Source organism: Neomonachus schauinslandi, chromosome 15, assembly GCF_002201575.2.
Source record: "Neomonachus schauinslandi chromosome 15, ASM220157v2, whole genome shotgun sequence".
Classification (NCBI taxonomy): domain Eukaryota; kingdom Metazoa; phylum Chordata; class Mammalia; order Carnivora; family Phocidae; genus Neomonachus; species Neomonachus schauinslandi.
In genome coordinates this window covers 7,795,151-7,815,737 of record NC_058417.1, presented here as the reverse complement: position 1 = coordinate 7,815,737, position 20,587 = coordinate 7,795,151, and the positions used below count along the sequence as shown (strand labels likewise).

Sequence of the window (20,587 nt, the reverse complement as noted above, 5' to 3'; positions counted from 1 at the left end):
ATTCATTCTGCAACACCAGGATCTCATTAAAAGTGAGTGTAATATATTCTTTGATTAATAACACTTGAAATTATATTTTATTTGGTAATCTCATATTCTGTCCCTTCACATGTAAACATAAAATCAATGCTGCCAATGAAGCGTGACCCATCCGATAGAGGCCCAGGGGCACTGGACAGCAAGCCCTGGGATGACTCTGGAAGGAAGTCAAGGTGGAGGAATATGCCCACCCCCCATGAAGCCCGACCCACCACCATTCCCGCTCCTGGGTGGGTGTCCAGCCAGTGAACCGCAAGCACCTGCATGCACAGAGGGTCGGCGGCAGTCCGTGAAGGTGCTTAGGATATAGGCAGTCCTGACTATTTGGCCCAAGCTCAGCTCAGCTGCAGCCCCACCAATCTCTTCCAAACCAGAAGGCCTGTCTTTTTTTTTTTTTTTTTAAAGATTTTATTTACTTATTTGACAGAGACACAGCGAGAGAGGGAACACAAGCAGGGGGAGTAGAAGAGGGAGAAGCAGGCTTCCCGCGGAGCAAGGAGCCCGATGCGGGGCTCGATCCCAGGACCCTGGGATCATGACCTGAGCTGAAGGCAGACGCTTAATGACTGAGCCACCCAGGCGCCCCCAGAAGGCCTGTCTTAAGACCCGCCAGGGCTGCCTTCTTCCAGAGCCCATCACTCACAGGAGTCGACAAATAGGTTCTCTTGTCTGCCCGCCTTCTCCAGAGAGAAGTTCTTACTTGCGTTCTGTATAATGTATATTTATTCTGAAACAGTCGCAAGTACACCTGTCCCACCGGGCTGGAAGAAAGCAAAAGTCCCTGATGGGAACTCCCTAGGAGGGCCACATGGCAAGGAACTGGGAGGGCCCAGAGGAGCAGAGTTCAGGCCAACAGGTGGAGGGGAACAGCGAGCCTAGAAGAGGACCCCAGGTGAGAACCACAGCCCAGACCATTGTGCTGATTTCAAGCTGGTAAATAATAACTGTGTGCTGCTTTAAACTGCTAACTCGTGGGGTGCCTGGGTGGCTCAGTCAGTTAAGCGTCTGCCTTCGACTTGGGTCATGATCCCAGGGTCCTGGGATCGAGTCCCGCATCCGGCTCTTTGCTCAGTGCGGAGCCTGCTTCTCCCTCTCCCTCTGCCTGCCACTCCCCCTGCTTGTACTCTCTGTGTCAAATAAATAAATAAAATCTTTAAAAAAATAAATAAATAAAATAAAAAGAACTGCTAAGTTGTGGTAACTTGCTTTGCAGTTGAAGAAAAGCAGCGCACACCATGAGGAGGGTGGCGTTTAGGAACGGCCAGTCTATCAACAACGCAGAGAATGGATTGCAGTGGAGGGAAATTTACCCAGAGGACCGAGAAAAGGCTAGGGCAGGGCGCGGGGTGGGAGGCGGTGAGGGCCTGGGAAGGACAGCAACAGTACAGAGGTGTAGATAAGCAGTTTGAAGGCTCTGGCACAGGCCTCCTGTTGGGAATAGATGTTAAGTGGTCGCTTCTCTCTTCTCGAGTGACACCAAAGGACCCCTCTCTCAGCACAATCCTTCAATCACCCAAAGGCAACAATCCCACCATCTTGGTTTCCCCAAGCTAAGTGTCCCTAGGGACCAACAACTCTTGACTTCCGACTCTTGTCCACGCCATTCGACACCTTTAAGAGACACACTAGTGTTTCACTGTAGCAAAACCACGAAGTAGAGTACCCAGCAAATAAGGACTTAGTACGTGGCGCTCTTGGTAATTCTTGAAATGTGCTTTCTAGAATTCTAGGTGAAACAGGACTCTGGCCACTAAGCTTAGACTTAACATTTCTAAGCACTGCCTTAAGGAACTTGGAGACAACAAAACACTGCCTACAAGCTCCACATGCCTCTATGTTGTGACCCCAGTTACTTCTCTGTGGCTCCAGGGGAGTGACTGAAGAGCAGTCCTTTCATAAATGTGGACTAAAAGTGGTAACAGTAAAAAACAAAACTTACGTTTGTGAAGCACGTTACAGTGCCAAAGTACTTTTATGTGTATTTAAAGCTCGGACGCCCTCACTTCAAAAAAAAGGGAGGGTGTGGATAACTCAGGGACATGGGAAGAAACCATGAAACTTTCACTTACATTTGACTTTAATTATTTTAAAACACACATTATGCTTATCTTAAAATGAACACAGTGCATTGGTACGAGAACATGAATTTCGTTTACAAATAACTCTTCACTTTTCTGCTGTATGTGACATTCATACACAATAGCATAAACATTATACGTTATGTGCACGAGAGGAAGAAGGGAGGGAAGGAAGGAAGGAAGATTTTTTTAAAGGCTCAGTACCTTGAGAACTACTGGTCTTTGAGCATAAGCATAATGAAGTCACTTTATTTCCCAAGATCATCAGTTAAAAATAACTGTAAGGATGGTCTTAGAAAACTGGTCATCTACAAACTGATTTTATCTCTCTTTTAAAACCTCCTTTTTTTTTTTTAGCATGGGCTCCTAAAGAATTAAATGAAAAACAAAATTCCAATAAATCAATTTGGATAATTATCAACTCTGGTAAAAGATTTAGTCAACAGATTAAAACCCCTGGCTAAATTAGAGTTTCAGATTCTCTACAGATTTCAAATTATCCTTGTGATCTATTATATCTCATTATCCCTGAGAGCGATACTATGCAATACTGGAATCCAAATCCTACAAACTTGAGACGTATTCTCTTTAAAGCTCTTGCATGTACAAAGCTGACAGGAACAGGCAGTTAATGAACCTGTACGTGGTTTTGCTTATGCGTGTGTCCAAGCAATGGAATCAGTTTTGTTGGCTGATCTCAAGGTTCAAAATGATGTAACTTAATTAAGAGGCAGGAATTAAGTCTCTTCTGATTTTAAAATGAGCGGGTAGTTTTTACTTAATAGCTGTACTTAAGATTTCCTCCTCTCTCTTCATTTCTATTAACAGCTTAAGCTTCAAATGATTCAATTCCTTTTTTTTTTTTTTTTAAGATTTTATTTATTTATTTGACAGAGAGATAGAGAGCACAAGTAGGCAGAGTGGCAGGCAGAGGGAGAGGGAGAAGCAGGTTCCCCGCTGAGCAGGGAGCCCGATGCAGGGCTCGATCCCAGGACCCTGGGATCCTGACCTGAGCCGAAGGCAGCCGCCCAACCGACTGAGCCACCCAGGCGCCCCTGCAAATGCGTCTTGACTGAAAAGATTGTGCCTTGAATAGTGGTAGACAACAGATTTCCAGTAAAAAAGAAAAAAATTCGCAGAAAGGTCAAATACTTCTTTAAAAAAGAGTTTGTGGGGCGCCTGACTGGCTCAGTCGGTGGAGCATGCAACTCTTGATCTTGGGTGGGTCCTGACTTCTAGCCCCACATTGGATGTAGAAATTACTTTGGAAAAAAAAAAAAAGGTTTTAGGGATGCCTGGGTGGCTCAGTCAGTTAAGCGTCTGCCTTCCGCCCGGGTCATGATCCTAGGGTCCTGGGATCGAGTCCGGAATCCGGCTCCCTGCTCACCAGGGAGTCCGCTTCTCCCTCTGCCTGCAGTTTCCCCTCCTGCTTGTGCTCGCTCTCTGACAAATAAATAAAATCTTTAAAAAAATAAAAAAAGTTTTATATATTTGCCTTTCTAAAAAAAATTTTTTTTAAATATTTTATTTATTTGACAGAGAGATAGAGAGCACAAGTAGGCAGAGTGGCAGGCAGAGGGAGAGGGAGAAGCAGGTTCCCCGCTGAGCAGGGAGCCCGATGCGGGGCTCGATCCCAGGACCCTGGGACCATGACCTGAGCTGAAGGCAGACGCTTAACCCATTGAACCACCCAGGCGCCCCTAAATGATTCAATTTCTAATGTAAGTGAGCTTTTTAGGCTTCCTGGCTTGGCAGCGGTCTGCAAACCTCTTGACACAGTCCTCTCACCAACACACATATCAAAGAAGGTGGTAATTCTTCTGCTTATTGCTAAATTCAGATGAAAAGTCAGCTGATGAGAGACAAGGTATTTTTCTGCTCAGCCACATTAAAGGATATCAATCAGGGGTAACTAATTACAAACCATAACCACTTCTGGTTAAAAGATAAGACTTTTTATAGAGATTTTGAATAACACAGCTGCAAAATTAAGAACTTACGGGGCCTTCCTGTTTCCCTGTCTTTTTTTCCATATATTTAATGACCAAAGCCAGTCCAAGAAAATCCTGGGACCAAATTAAAACTCATACTTCAAATTGATTGAGCAATACTGTTACCAAAATGAAACATTTAAGTATGGTCCCCAAGGCAATTCACCAGGAAGCATTTGGTTTGCATTTACAGTCAGCATTCAGAAAAGGGAAATGAAATATCTATCAGGTCTGTTTAAATAAATACATAAATTAAACCTGTTTATATCTAAGTTAATAATGCAACACTGAATGAGATCCCAAGATTGTTCTCTGAATTAGTTTTTCCTTGAACCATCTAAGCTTTTCTATTTTGTCATCCTATTTTTAGGGTTTTTTCCTCCCTTTTCAATAAAGAAATATTTCTTCTTAATATACTTAATAAACAACACTTTACAACCTTTGTAATTAACTAGAAAACTTTTCCATAAAACGGATGCACATTAAACTTTTAAAAAGTGGAACTTTGTCTTTTGAAAAATGAGTTTGGCAAGAAGGGACTGTTGAGCTTTTTCTCACTTTCATCTCAAAACTGTTGGTCAGTGTCCAGACAGCAGATATTTTACGATAAACCTTTAAAACAAAGAACTAAGATTAAGTGTTCATTTAAATTATCATTCTGACTTTGACAGGATTTAGTGTTTGAATCTACATTTGAATATTTTTTGCCACACAGGTTAACGGGTCAATAAAATGGGCCTCTCACTTGTTCTTTGTATCTGGACCTAAATGCATACATATGTCTATTAATGCATCATGATCTTCTTTCGCACGGAAAAATTTCGTTTGCTCCTAGTGATTAGTTATGCAATAATGCCAGCTGTGTCATTATTCTAGGTGTTCAAGACAACTTTCTAGCGTGAAGACTCTTAGAAATACTTTTAAGATAATCAACAAATGAAGAATTCCCTTAACGACGCGGTTGTCCCTTTAAGTGAAACTGACTTTGCCAGCTCTCATAGATGACTCATTGATAATCTTTATGATCACTACCTATCTCTAAGACAAAAAAAAAAAGTCTCTTAGCTGGGGACTAGATTAAAGCACAGGAGAATCCTCAAAAGGCCCCTCTGAGCTTCCAAGCTCTCACAAGTCCCGTGAACTTTCTGGGTAACACAGTAGGGCTATCTTCCATCCCATAGTTATGCTGAGTACAAAATAAGGTAGCAGGTTAAAAACTTCAGTACAGAATGACAACAGGTGAAAGCGACAGTGTAAAAAGCAGGCCCAGGGACTACCAAGCACAGTCGCCTAAAGTCACCTGGTTCAGGTACAACAATTTCCAGGCACCATAAAGCATTCGACTACTCCAGTAGAGTAAAATAATCGATTACTTGTAATTAAAAGGCTAAACTGTTCAAAATTCTGCAGGTGATGGCAACAACAACAACAAAAATCACAAAGCGTAAATACAGATAAAAATGCACCCCTGTGAGGCGCCTGGGTGGCTCAGTTGGTTAAGCACTTGCCTTTGGCTCAGGTTGGGCTCTGTGCTCAGTGGGGAGTCTGCTTCTCCCTCTTTGCACCACCCTCCCCCCACGCTCATGCTCTCTCTCGCATGAGGAGGGACCGGGTGTGAATGCAGACCCAGCCAGAAGGCGTTTATGGAGACGAGGCCTGGAAATCTGTGTGATAACCAGCACTCCAAGGCTCTCGATGGCAAATGAAGGGAGGCTCTCTAGGTTGCCAGTGGACTTGGGCAGGAAGCAAACCGAGCCAGATGCAAAGCCCTCGGTGCCTGTGAGGGCGCAACTCAGAAGTTGGGAGAGGAGCTGCGTGGCCCCCACCGGGCTCGTTCCCTCCGGGAAGGCTCGAGTCTGGCTCCCCTCTGTGGCATGGTCCCGGCCCGACAGCTCCCTGGTCTCCAAATGTGCATGGGACGATCAAGACGACAGGCGAAGGCTGCTGACGCATCGGTAGACCTCCACCACCACCCCTGGGAAAGTCAACGTCACGTTGGCAAGCCGGCCCTTGCCGAAATACTCTAGGTACGAAGCGCACGTGCGCGGTGGTGGTCCCCGGGCGGACTATGGGGCGGCGTTGGGTTTTCTTGGGGAAACTGGACCGTGGAAAGGCAGGCAGCCCTACATCCTCTTCCTGGAAGGGGCTACACTGAGTTAATGAGACAGCCCAGCGGCTACTGGCAGTTGATGGGGCTGGATTTTAGATGCTCCACTTCTGTAAGAATTATGCCAGACTTTACAACCTCCCTTGCGGCTGGAGGTAGCCACTTTGTACCGTACTGGCCAGTGAGACCTAAGGGGAAGTCCCCATCAAGACCTTTCCTTCCCAAATAAAAAGGCAAAGTCTTGTAAGGAGGTTTCTGCCTTTCCATAAAGTCCCCCTTCTTCATTCTTTCGGCCTGGAGTGCAGCATGACGATGGAGGGATGGCAGCCATTCTGGGGTCTTGAGAACAAAAGCCAAAGCAAGTCATGGCAGCCAAAAGGAGGAGCCGGGTATGTTGACAACATCCTTCAGCACTAGCTCTAGACTCATAGTTTCGCACTCCTCTAAACAAGAGAAAAATAAACCCTTTATTTGTTTAAGTCACTGTTCTTCCAAGTTTTCAGTTACCTGCAGCTGAGCCCGTTCTCAACCTTGTTTATTTTTTTCCTGTTTCTCTTCTTTAAATTTGTCGATGTATTTTTTAAAGATTTTATTTATTTATTTGAGAGAGAGGGAGAGGGAGAAGCAGACTCCCCACTGAGCAGGGAGCCCAACTCAGGGCTCGATCCCAGGACCCTGAGATCATGACCTGAGCAGAAATCAAGGGCTGAGCCATCCAGCCACCCCAAATTTGTCAATATTTTTTGAGAATGATTATCATCCACACCAAATTTATCTTTATGTTCCTCTGGCATCTACCATAGCATCTTATACTTACAATCAATTTAATCAACATCGAACTGATATAAAACAATTAAATCATCAGAAAACAGAATAGCCCAGATACATGTATTTTTCATCTAACTTAGAACGTTGGCTAAGGCATCTTCATGGCCCAACCCCTACCAGAAACCAACTGAATGAATGAATAAAACTAAAAACCAGAGAAAAACCTGCATCAGCAATAAACTAGGCAGAGAGGATATACTAAAACCCTCAAGAAATATTTGTTAAGTATAGCACAGAGGAAACTCAACCGAAGACAGTTGCTGAGAGATGACTTACTACTTTCGTTATATGAGTGGCAAAAAATTAGAGTACCTAAGTACCAACTAGTAAGGAAATAGACAGATACGGGAAATGAAGGCTGTCTGACAGTACCCATTATTTCTTCCTAACGTGGAGAGGTACGGAGCCAGGGACAGAGGGCAGGGGGACCACGGGCAGGATGGGCCCACTCTATGCAAAGTCCCTTCCCCATCCCAGCAGGAGTATTTATGCAGGCAGCTGCGTCAGAGTTAGAGGCAGAGAAAAGTGGTCACACCAAAAAGAAAGCTGGGCCTTGCCTTGACATCCTTCTCACTGAGACAAGGCAGAAACATTCCAGCGCATCGAATCCAGGTCGCACTACACCCACTAACACCACGCCCTGGCAGTGGGGGTATTCTTCAGCTCAGCAGGCAGCAGCACCAGAGAAAAGGCCAGGCATGGCCAAGAGAAGAGGCAGACTACACTAAGAACCAGACTTGGGGAGCAAGACACTGGCGCTGTGATTTCAAAAACACCCTGCAAACGCCTTTCGAGAAAAAGTTCCCTCGCTGGTAGCTAGCTCCCTCTGCTTCTCCTCAGGCCACAGGAACTTTACATGGATCATGTAAACCGATAAATTCCATCCTCCAACTTAAAACGCAAGAGAAGGGGCGCCTGGGTGGCTCAGATGGTTAAGCGTCTGCCTTCGGCTCAAGTCATGATCCCAGCGTCCTGGGATCGAGTCCCACATCGGGCTCCCTGCTCCTTGGGAGCCTGCTTCTCTCTCTCTCTCTCTCTCTCTCTCTCTCTCTGTCTCTCATGAATAAATAAATAAAATCTTTAAAAAAAAAAACAACGCAAGAGAAGTCCAACACTGCCAAGTTAAACCGTTAGGGGATGAAGAACTAGCCAACCGTGCATTCCTTCAATCAATCCATAGTGAGCACCTACTATGTGCCAGGCATTGCCTGAGGCACGGAGGGCAGAGGAACATGCGAACAGACAAAATGCTTGTCCTCCTGGACATTACACTCTTTTTGGGGGGGGGGGGGTGGCTACTGTCGGGAATAGTCGTCTTCACTTAGGAATGGATTAAGATGAAAAGAGGTAAAATGGGCCAAATGGAAGCTTTAAAAAAAGGATTCTACAACATAAAAGGAAAAAAAAATAGCATGGAAGAAAAAAAGGTTAAATATATTTCTGAAGAAGACGCACTACAGGACCAGCAGACTATAAGCTCCCCCACAGAAGTCTGACCCAGGAGCAGGGCCTGAGTGGGGGGCCCTCACCCCACTCTACCCCAGACACTTGGAAGGGCACATCTGGGGCATAACAGGGACTCTGTGAATAGCAGGAGGATGAGTAGACAAAGCCGAAAAAACAAACCCCATGAAACAGAATAAAAGGGCTCAGAAAAGGATACAGAAACAAACTGCCATTAGCAGAACGTTCGAAGTCAGGAGTGGTAATAAAAAGCAGATAGCAGCAAATCAAATCAGTGCTGAACATAACACACTTCACGGGCTCCTTCTGAACGAAGATGAACTACAATGAGGAGAGCAAGTGGAGGGAACAGAATAAAGCTGCAATTACACCAGAGAATGAAATAATTGGTATAAATATGAAAAAGGAGACAACCTGATCACCACTTGATTGACTACCTGAAAAACTCAAGAAATAATCAACTGAAAATATGTTTTTTACTATTTCAAAATCATCAGTAAGACTAGTCTATTCAAAGAAAACTGTAAAACCTGAGAGACATAAAAGATTTGGATAAACGAGGATGTACACTGTAAAGATCTCAATTCATCCCAAAATTAATCTGTAAACATGCAGGAATACCAATTAAAATACTAACAGAATTTTGGGGGTTAAGGGCAATGAGGTTTGTCCACCAGGGACAGAATTTCACAAATTCTTAATTGTGTGAGTATGACATTCAACACTGGTTAATGACTTATTAAAAACTGGGTATCTCCACCTTATACCATTGGCTGTAAAACATTTCCTGTAAGGGAAATATTTAAATGAAAATATAAAATCATAAAGTTAAAAATACAGATATAAACACTCCAGTGCCATTTTTCACCCACCAAATAGGTAGAGTTATTTCTAAAAGTATATTAATACCTAGCATTCATTGGTGGAAGGTACAGAGAGTTGGTTAATCTGGTAACAGCACAGACTGGTGGAACTTTTCTCGAGAGAAATCTGCCAGAAAAAATAAAAACTTCCAGAGTCTGCACAGCCTTTGATTCAGCAAGGCTCCCTGGAGGCGCCTACTGTAGGAAAATGGCCACAGATATTACAGCACCATTTGTAATAATAAAAACTGAAAACAATCTAAAGGGAATAGGTGGTAAATAAATTATGATATGGCCATGCAACAGCATGCTATCTATCCATTAAAAGCAAAAGCATCCTGGGCGCCTGGCGGCTCAGTCGGTTAAGCGTCTGCCTTTGGCTCAGGTTGTGATCCCACGGTCCAAAGATTGAGTCCCACGTCGGGCTCCCTGCTCAGCGGGGAGTCTGCTTCTCCTTCTGACCCTCCCCCCTCTCATGCTCTCTCTCTCTCTCATTCTCTCTCTCAAATGAATAAATAAAATCTTTAAAAAAAAAAAAAGATTATAATCATATGGGGCGCCTGGGTGGCTCAGTTGGTTAGGCGACTGCCTTCGGCTCAGGCCGTGATCCTGGAGTCCCGGGATCGAGTCCCACATCGGGCTCCCTGCTCAGCGGGGAGTCTGCTTCTCCCTCTCCCTCTGCTCCTCCCCACTCTGCTTGTTTTCTCTCTCTCTCTCAAATAAATAAACAAAATCTTTAAAAGAAATAAAATAATAAAAGCAAAAGTGCATGTCTAAGGCTCTTTCAGAAATAAATGTGTATAAGGACAGATGTACAATGATATTAAAAATCATTATTACTAGTAGTAAAAGCTACAGACTACCTAAATATCAATTAAAAAGGAAATGGTTCAATAAATTCAATGCACACCATGGAGTACAAGCAACCTTAAAAAAAATAGGAGGCAGATTTAACTATAGGGATGAGGAAGCTTGTCTGACACACTATTGAGGGCAGAAAGCAAATAACTGAACAAAATGTGTATTATGACCCTGTTTTTATAAAACAAACACATTAGGGGCGCCTGGGTGGCTCAGTTGTTAAGCGTCTGCCTTCGGCGCAGGTCATGATCCCAGGATCCTGGGATCGAGTCCCACATCGGGCTCCCCGCTCGGCGGGAAGCCTGCTTCTCCCTCTCCCACTCCCCCTGCTTGTGTTCCCTCTCTCGCTGTGTCTCTCTCTGTCAAATAAATAAATAAAATCTTTAAAAAAAAAAAAACACATCAGAAACTAGGTATGCATTAATATAATATAGTATAATATAATATATATAACATATAACGTAACACGGAGATAATTAACCTTTCTTGAACCTTTACCGTATGCTAGGTTCAGTACTCAATTATTTACCTGTGTTATCTCACATAATCTTGACAACAAGCCCATGAGGTAGGATTATCCCTATTTTACAGATGAAGAAAAACTCAGGCTTACAGAGATGAAAATGTGTCCATTGTCACAAAGTCAATAAATGGTAGAGCAGGGACTGCAGCCCAGCCAGCCTGAGTCCAGAGGCTGTGCTGTTCATACTAAGATTCACAGAGTGGGGGCACCTGGGTGGCTCAGTCGGTGAAGCGGCTGCCTTTGGCTCAGGTCCTGACCCCAGGGTCCTGGGATCGAGCCCGTCGGGCTCCCTGCTCTGTGGAGAGTCTGCTTCTCCCTCTCCCTCTGCCTGCCTCTCTGCCTACTTGTGCTCTCTATCTCTTTGTCAAATAAATAAATAAAATCTTTAAAAAAAAAAAAGATTCACAGAGTGCACAGAAGGGGCTCAAACACTGTGTGCAAAACAGTTACCTGCAGAGGCCAAAGGGGACCTTTTTATATTACATGTTTTCTTTGTAAGAAAACACTACTTTTAAAACTTAAAATTAAGTCACCAAAAACAGGGTAAACATACTGACGCAAAACATATGCATAGAGTAATATTTTACAAAAAATATAAAAAGCATTTACTTTGTGATCTTACATTTGTGTAAGAAGCAAACATGTATGAATAGGATGTATAGAAAAAAATTCTAGAGTATACCAAAGTCATCAAAATGCTTATTATTTTGAAAGGCAGAAATTAAGGGGAGATTACATTCTTTTCATTTTTGCTTATCTGTATTTTCCATTTTGTTTCCTAAAAGTAAACAATTAATAAAGATACTATTTTAACATTTATAAGCATGTCATTATTAAGGCAATTATTTCAAAATATGAATGAAAAGTCAGGAAATCGTAATTTTACTCAATCAATATAAAGATTCGTTATACAGTATCTGAGAGCCAAAGACTGAAGTGTACTTTTAAAAATAATAAAATTGTATCCTCTATTCTTGTGAGGTTTTTTCCTTTTAATAAAAAGCATTCTAGGCTCTAGGGGGAAAAAAATCTATACATTGATAGACTGTAGTTTGTATCAGTCCTGTCAAGAGCATAATTACTGGTTCTAACAAACAATCTATTTTCGTGTTCTGGTCTCAGAAAGTATGCTGTAGCTTTTTAGTACAGATGTTATTCGGGGGCGGGGGGGGGGAGAAAAAAAACCCCTGCTTTTTATTGACCCATATTAAGTATAAACTCAGTTGAGTCACCAAAGCCTCTTATGATCCTCACCCCAATAAAATTTCTCCAACCCAGTGTGGTCCTTGCAACAAACTCCAAAAACATATTGTAAATAGTTCAGTTGGCAGGAGAAACTCAAGGGAGACATTATTATTGCTTCTTTATAAATTCAGTCTTACTTCCTTTCATAGAAAAAAAAAATCCTTAAATGGTATAGCACCAGCAAACATTTGGCTCAGATCCTGGCACGAATGTCAAGGCATCCATCTGCTGCTACCCTGATATCCTACAAACGAAACAAGTAGGATCACTGTATGGCCCTTCACTTATTCTAGTTAATTATCCTTGGTAATATTACAGCTATAAACCAAGGGAGGCAAAGAAAGGCTAGTTCCATAAAAGTGATCGCTGACTCTCAGATATTTCTGCCTCGGCTATCATTAGCTATAAATGAATTGCCCAAGATGTTAAGAGTCCAAAAGAAATCAATTGATAGATACCAGGGATTTTCTTAAAGAAGAAAAATCCTGCTGACTCCAAGGCATGTGTGAATTCAAGTAATAAACTAAAGAGGGAGGTAAAAGGTTAAATAATGGGGTAGGGGTCACCCAAAGGGTGCTGCCTCTTTAAATGGAATAAGCAGAAGGAAATGACTTTAATTCAATTAGCTCATCCAGAAACCTGGGGCAGGGAATATAGAAAATGATACGAGGGGAAATTTACTGCCCTGGGACTTCTCCATCTGTGGTTGCAGCGGAGGCTGTTGCTCCCATTTTCCTCGGTGCATCTTGCTTTGCATCCATCTCTTGTGTGGTCCAGATCCTGCCCAGCTGGCTCTTCCTGCAGGGCTGCTCTGGCTCTCACTGGGTCAGTGCCCCCCACATCCAGCCAGACCACGGCGTCTGCGACCGGCACTCTTCCTGCCCAACACCTACTTCACTTGCTTGAAGGGTGGTCCAGGACCACCTGCATCAGATCATCTGGTGTGCTTGTCAGAAATGCAGATCTCTGGGTCCTGTCCCAGGCCTACAGGACCAGGATCCCTGGGGACGGCGGCCAGGAAGTGTCGTGTGAACACGAGTGCAGTGTATGCTCATTAGCACACTGACGTGAGGGAACCGATGAGTCAATGCACATGCTCTAACACGTTATGTACTATTAAATGAGCAACTGGATCATTGCCTTAGATTTCAGTCACCATGTTTTAAATATCAACCCCTGCAGCTGGAATGCCTGTTCTGATATACAACACCGTAAGGTACATAAAAGGAAAAGCATGACAACAGCCAGGATGAAGGACAGGAAGGTGTGGCCTCCCACCAAAAAAAAAAAAAAAAAAAGGATCCTAAACCAATTACCATACTTTCCTTCTGTTCCCAAAGAAGTAAGCACTCTGAAAATAAACCTTAAGGAATTACTTTAAATGAATCATTTCAAGTACCTCATTTAAGGCTCTAAGAAGAGGAAACACTGACAATTATTTCCTGATTTAGCAGTCAAGGCAACACTGATTTCCTACTGGGCAAATAAAATAACTTTCTGGCCAGCCATTTTAGTAGACCTCTAGCATTTAAGTGTTGATCACTTCCTTGGGGTGGCTGGCTGGCTCAGTTGGGAGAGCATGCGACTCGTGATCTCAGGGTTGTGAGTTCAAGCCCCATGTTGGGAGTGCAGTCTACTTAAAAAAGAAAAAAAAATGTTCATCACTTCCTTTATGAACCGTGTCTTCTCTTTTGGGTTCTGTGACTAAGCCCTTTCCTGTTTCCCTTTCTCTGATTGTTTAGTTCCTTGCAGGCTCCGTTACGTGCTCTACCCAATCCTTAAAAGGGGATGCACCCCAAATGACCTTGGTCTTCTGTTCTGGTCACTACACACCAACCGCAGACAACTTTGTTCACTACCACAGCTTCGTGGCCGGCGCCACGCTGAAGACCCCCAGTCTTGCAGCCCAACGTTCTATCTGAGCTCTTGTCTTCCATGGCCAACTGCCCACTGAACCTCACCACCGGGATATTCCAGTGGCAGCTCAAAATGCACGAGTCCGAAACTGAACTCATCTCCCCCCAGACCTCTTTCTTCCTTCAGTGTTCACACTCTTCAGCCTCACGCTACCACTGATCCATATCAGAAAGCTGGAAGTTTTTCTAGAGCAGGGATAAACATCTCAAACTCAAAATGCCTGTGGCAGCACCTAGGTAACAAATTTATCTTTTAAGAGACAAGTGTACATATAGCTCTTAACCTATCACTTTCTATGTAGTTTGCAAATCTTATCCCATTTAATAGAACCCTTTGAAGTAGGTATCATTAGCTAGTTTACAGGTGGGTAAACCGAGGCACACAGAGTTGTGGTTTTTACTTTTTTTATGGAACTTGCTCAAGGTCACTCAACTAGTAAGAGCCAGGATCTGAATGCAGGGACTCTGGCCCACAGGTCACCACACTCTGCTCTCTCTGAGAGAAGTGGGTCGGGTGTAGGGTAATAAGGAGCACACGGCCCAGAGAACTGGAGAACGCTTGCTTCGTGGCAGCCAGACTCTTTGCGGCTCTGTGTCCTAACCTTTTATTTCAGGCCTCCGAGCACGCCCCCACCTCTCCGTAAGGTTCTGCTCATTCTGCTGCCTCAGTCTCTCTCTCCCCTCTCCTCCTGACACACCACAGCCTTAGTGCAGCCCAAGTCATGTCTCAACTGACCGCCACTGGTGTGCTGGCCATCACGCTTGCCTCTCACTGGCCCGTGCTTGACAGCTGGGCTCAGCAGGTTCTTCCCTCTAAAGGGCCAGAGAGGAAGTGTTCCAGGTTTTCCAGGCTGGAAGTTTTCTATCACAGTCACTCAGCTCCGCCACCTACGCAGCATGACCTCACCATAGAACAAATGGATATGGCTGTGTTCCAACAAAACTTTATTTCCAAAAACAGGTGCCCCTGGCTCAATGATGCCGCTACCACAGATCTCTTAATCAATCCTACTCCTCCTTCTGCGGAACTAAATTCGACATGGTCCCCAAACCTTAGAGAATATGATAAAAATAGAAAAGTACCAGGAAAAAACATGAGTGAATGCTTTTATAACCACGGGGCAGGAAAAAATCTTTCTAAGCATTAAAACAAACAAACAACTAATAAATAATTTGAATACATAAAAGTTAAATATTTCAGTGGGGCAAAACAAAACAACAAAACATCACAAAAAAATATCAGTAAGAAACGATGGAGGGTATAAGAAACAATAGAAGAAGGGTGCCTGGGTGGCTCAGTTGGTTAAGCGACTGTCTTCGGCTCAGGTCATGATCCTGGGGTCCCGGGATCGAGTCCCGCATCGGGCTCCCTGCTCAGCAGGGGGTCTGCTTCTCCCTCTGCCCTCTTCCCTCTCGTGCTCTCTGTCTCTCATTCTCTCTCTCTCAAATAAATAAATAAAATCTTAAAAAAAAAAAAAGAAACAATAGAAGAAAAAATACAAATGATCAAAATAGAGAAAAAGATGCTAAATCCCATCATGACTTAAAATATGAAACGTAACACACATAAAAATCCTTTTCCATTATCTTAGAGGAAAAACCAGTAGAGACTACTTATGCATAAGCACAGAATACAGAGGGAATCAGATTCCCACATGCTGGAAACACCCTGCATGTTTAGCCAGAGAGGGTTAGGTAGGCAAACAATGGCAGTTCTACCTAACGGAAGGGTATGCAGTGGTAAATACTGTCAGTGAAAGCTATACTGTTAAGAGAAAGTGGCAAGCTGCAGGACCGTGTGTGTGTTTGTGTGTTTGTGTGTGTGTGTGTGCGTGTGTGTGTATGGGTAATGATCCTATTTCCATTAAAATGTACAACCATATCCATGGCTTTAGATCTGCCTATTTATATACATATAGAAGAGGCTACATTTCAAGCAGGGGTTTTATCTAGAATGGCTGGAAAGCGTACTTTTTCAGTTTTAGATACATGCTTCTGTATTATTTGAATTTTCGTTGCAATAAGTGTATAATAATCAGGTACTAATTAAGCCACTTAAAAGAATATTTGAGACAGAACACAAAGTGATTGTGTGTTCCTCTGAAGAACCTTCCAGAACTTCCCGCTGCTCGGGCGTAGGAGCCAAACTCCCCAGCATGAAATGCGTGCCGACGTGGTACTGTGGCCCCGCCTAACCCTTCAAAACCTCAGCGCGCGTCTCCTCCGTGTCACAGGCAGGTCCAGCTCAACGACTCCTAGCATCCGCGGTTTTCAGAATGTGCCAGGATGCATCCGGCTTCTTTGCCTCTGCAAAGCCTTCTCCCTCTGCTTACAATCCTTGCCTTCTGCACCTAGTGAACACTCATTCAGCTCCACCCCCTTCACAGGCAGAAACGACACTCGCTTCCCGGGGTCCCCACTCTGCCTTACCACATACAACTGCTACAACACCCATGACACCAACTGCCCTAAACATGGACATAGTACGAATAACAGTATTAATAATAGCTAATAAAGCACCTACAAGGTGCTGGGCACACGAGTGTCTCACATGCATTATCTCATTTAATCCTCACAATGAGACTATAGAACGAGTACCATCATCTCTATCTTACAGATAAAGAAACTAGGGCACTCTAAGGTTAATGACCCAAGATCACAAAGGTTACTAGTTCAGGGATTGAAATGCAGAGGTATCTGACCACAGCTGTTTTATTTGTATGTATGTGTACGCCTACAAAATCCCCCCTCCACCAGATGACCGGCTTCCTCTTGAGGAAAAAAATCACGTATCTCCGTATATTCAGCATCTTGCACAAAGGTGCAACAAGGTAGACACCCAACAAATACTGAAGGGAGGCCAGCTCCTAGTATCATCTAGTTCCACCCACTACACAATGCAGGACTCCCTTCCACTTCCCTCAAAGATGATCTGCTTCCACCTGGATGGTTCCGATGACAAGGACCACTTCCTCACGAGGCAGCCCATTTCCCATCCCATTGTTCTCCTGAGAGCTCTCCGTGCTGCTGGACGTGCAATCTCCTCGTTCTGCCCTCTCGACTGGACATCAGCAGCACTGTCCCTTTAAAACCAGAGGAGCTACAGCTACTTGAACATGGCCACTCTCCCTTCCATCGCCTTCTTTCTCCCTCCTCCCTCCTCCCTCCTCCCTCTCAAGCCAAATAATCTTGTTCCCCAAGGGACAGGGTTTCTATATGCCCTCTTCCTAGCAGTTGTCCTACTCTGAACGACTTCAATTTGTCATGTTTCCTCTTCCAAGTGAGAAGCACTGGACTCCAAGACTACAAGTACTCAACACGGAGATGGCAGGATTTTTGGCCTGGAACATCTTAGGGGAAGATGCATTAAATAGGCAAGCAAACGTTTACCTGTAATTATTTGGAAACTAACCTCTGAGGTGCTCCCTGTGTCAGGCCTGCTGCTGAGTACTTCGAATGCATTATGTGATTTAACTCTTAGAGGATTTATTATTGTTCCTACTCTACAGGTGAGGAAGTTGTCTCCACAAGGCTGAGAAACTGCCCAAAGGCTCCCGTGACTAGTAAATGTCCTAGCCAGGATCTGAACTCAAGTTCTGCTGGACCTCAAAGCCATACTCCAAGTTTTGAGAGGGAGACTCGGGCCAAGAGCAGGCAAGAGAAGGCTTAATGGAGAAATCTTGAAAGGCTCTAACTGGATATAAAAGAGGCAGACTGGTCTCCCATGGAGGCAGGAGGGATGGGTATGGTGGATGGAAGGCCTAGCCTAACTGGCAGGACAGGGTAGGGGACAGGGTTGGGAGAGAAAGTCTATTTACAGGGAAGAGTTTGATCACTCCAGATCACAACTTTCCTCTAAAGTCAGGCAGAGCTGAGGCAGGAGGCAATATGGAAGGAGCAGACTCTTGAGTAGGTAAGGAATATGTGAAAGCAATGTTTTAGGAAAGTTGGTATAGCAGGAGGAGAGAGGCAGAGACAACAGCTGGGAGCTGCTGTAGCGACCAGAGGGCTCCTATGTGTTGGATCTCAGCTAGGACGGCAGCTTCAGAAATGGGGATGAGCAATCTCACGGGTGTTACAAAAGACGCCAGTGCTAACACCTGGATGTTGGACTAGAGATGAAGGGAGACTGGAGAGCAAAGAATTAAGGATGATGCTAAGGTTTCCCGACTGGGGGAAGCAAAGAATGCTGGTATTACTGCCAGGAATGGGACGGTGAGAGAGAAGCAGTCTGCAGAGTGAGAGGCGGATGAGGACATGAACACACGGTCAACGATGGTGCACACAAAGCAAGCATCTCCTGCTGTTGACAGAAGTCAATTCTGCTGCCTTCAGACTGAGAGGACTCATTTTTGGGGTGACATCCTTACGATCGTACCTGTAGTCATTCTTACCATGTCAGCAACATGATACACCACTTGTATAAATGACAAAAGGTAACTTTTCATTGAAATGTGGTGATTCCTTGCTCAGCTACCATAATTTTCAAGGATGCCACCTGGAATTAGCCTCACTGTTCTGGAGTTACACTAATAAGTCTTACTATGATTCTTCTATCTGGCAAACTCCCTATGCCTGTTTTCTACCCCCCCCAAAACCCCCCAAAAAGATTTTCTTTAAGAGACTTTGGTCACTGAGGAAAGAAGTTACCTGCTTCACCTCCTTTTACCTTGGATTTCAGGCTCAACTGTCTTGAAAAACACACACACACACCAATCTTTCCCTGGTCTTCTCTACTCTCCAAAGCCTCTCGTCTCATTGTTCATTTCCCAATTTTGACTCCGTAACATTGCTTTCCACTTCTTTCCTCAAAAAATCCTGGTTTAAGGGGCGCCTGGGTGGCTCAGTCATTAAGCGTCTGCCTTTGGCTCAGGTCATGATCCCAGGGTCCTGGGATCGAGCCCCACATCGGGCTCCCTGCCCTGCGGGAAGCCTGCTTCTCCCTCTCCCACTCCCCCTGCTTGTGTTCCCTCTCTCGCTGTCTCTCTCTGTCAAATAAATAAATACAATCTTTAAAAAAAAAAAATACTTGGTTTAACTTTATTATTCCCCTGCTATATTTCTTCTCCCTATTCTCGTCCAAGAAGAAACGGAGAGAAGGGGTCTTCAAGCTGCAGGATGACCTAGAACATACCTTCTGAACACGGTCAGCCCAGAATAAGCTACTTCTAAGTTTAGCTGTGAGATGGCGTGATGACCATAAAACTTTGCCTGACTCACCGGACAGCTGTGACAACCGAATGACATAATTATGGGTTAATACCCAATGCATACAATAAAATTTGGTACAGTTTGCTAGGCTGAGGCTATACAATCTGGTTCCAGACCTTTTTTCCAGAGATGCACTCTAAATCCCCACATGCCTGGGACAATCCCAGAGGCCCTACAAGAAGCAAAACCCAGCGATGCGCTCGGAGAGCCAGTGGCCACAGGCGTGCAGGCCTTTTTGTTTTCAGAACTCAAACAGAACTCATCACCCCACTGCCATCTTTAAAAGATAGTAGGCGTTAAGAACACAAAAGACAAGGATATAAGCAGGATAAGCATTCTACTTTAATTACAAGTAAAAAAGACTAATTTTAGTACAATATATTTACTGCAAAACTATTTACAGTTCTGTGTAAACAGAATTCAGAAAAGTTGATTTTGAATCCCAATTAAATCGAAGAGAGAAAAAAAATACTACTAGAGGATCAGTAGTTTCAAGATACTCCTTTTGGTGCGGTAATAAAATTAGCATTTCGTTTAACTAAAAATAAAGTTTCGAGTAAGAAGCTAACTGCATCAGAAAAACAAAGTACCTGTGAGTTTGATTTTGGACAGCCGCGCCAAAATTCCTGGCAAATCATCCAGCTGCAACTTCATCTCTTTCCAGCGCTTTTCATCCTTCGCCTCTTTCCCTGCATCTAGCGAGCCTTCAATTACGGATGCCGATTCCAGTTCGAGCAATTCTTTTTCATTTGGCTTTCTGGATAACGGTAGGCTGGGGGGTAGAAGAGGTCTCATTTCACAGATTTCTGCTTTGGCTTGACCCAAAGATGTTTTCTCAAGGAAAGGAGATGCCACAGGTTCTGGCTTCCGTTTTACTTGCTGGTTGAGGCTTCTGTTCAGTTGTGTGACATACTAAACAAGGAAAGTACAGTGACTATACACCCAAGGCCCAAAGTGCTCTTACACCGCTGTTGGGTAACTCCTCCCATCAGCCTGTTACAGTACTTGAAGGATTTTCCTATACCTTTGTAAATACATGCTGAATTAATGAATATTCAAGTGTTTGTTACATGGAAATCACTACATTAAGAAGTACAGAGAACACAACTGACACCTCGGTGATGGTTTTTAATTCTATGGCTTAGAAAATCCTGGACATTTAAGTTCCTTGAAAGAAAAATAAATTTCTTATTCCCTCTAGCATGATCTCTAACATGATCCCCACCAAATACAGTGAAAAAATATTCTAACATCAAGAGCCCAAGACAACCTGTTGACTTTCCACGTTTCTAGGCAAACAGGGCAGAGAGGGGCTCAGCAGTAGGGTATAATTCAGGGCTCAGTTACGTTAGAGCACTGTGTGTGTGGAAAGAATGCGAGCTTTACAGTCCGCAGTCTCTATCGCTTACTAGCAAGCAGCAGTTAACTATTACTAACGTAGTGAGGCACTGTGTAGTTTTA

General features: G+C 43.9%; 1 protein-coding gene across 1 annotated transcript in view; it reads right to left on the bottom strand.

Moving 5' to 3' along the window:
• LOC110584592 (protoheme IX farnesyltransferase, mitochondrial) overlaps nt 1-20,587 on the bottom strand; it is a 134,516-nt gene that overhangs the window by 107,817 nt on the left and 6,112 nt on the right. Inside the window, exon 3 of the mRNA XM_021694697.1 lies at nt 19,717-20,038. Within this exon, the coding sequence (XP_021550372.1) occupies nt 19,717-20,038 (322 nt within the window). The remainder of the gene's footprint in view (nt 1-19,716; nt 20,039-20,587) is intronic.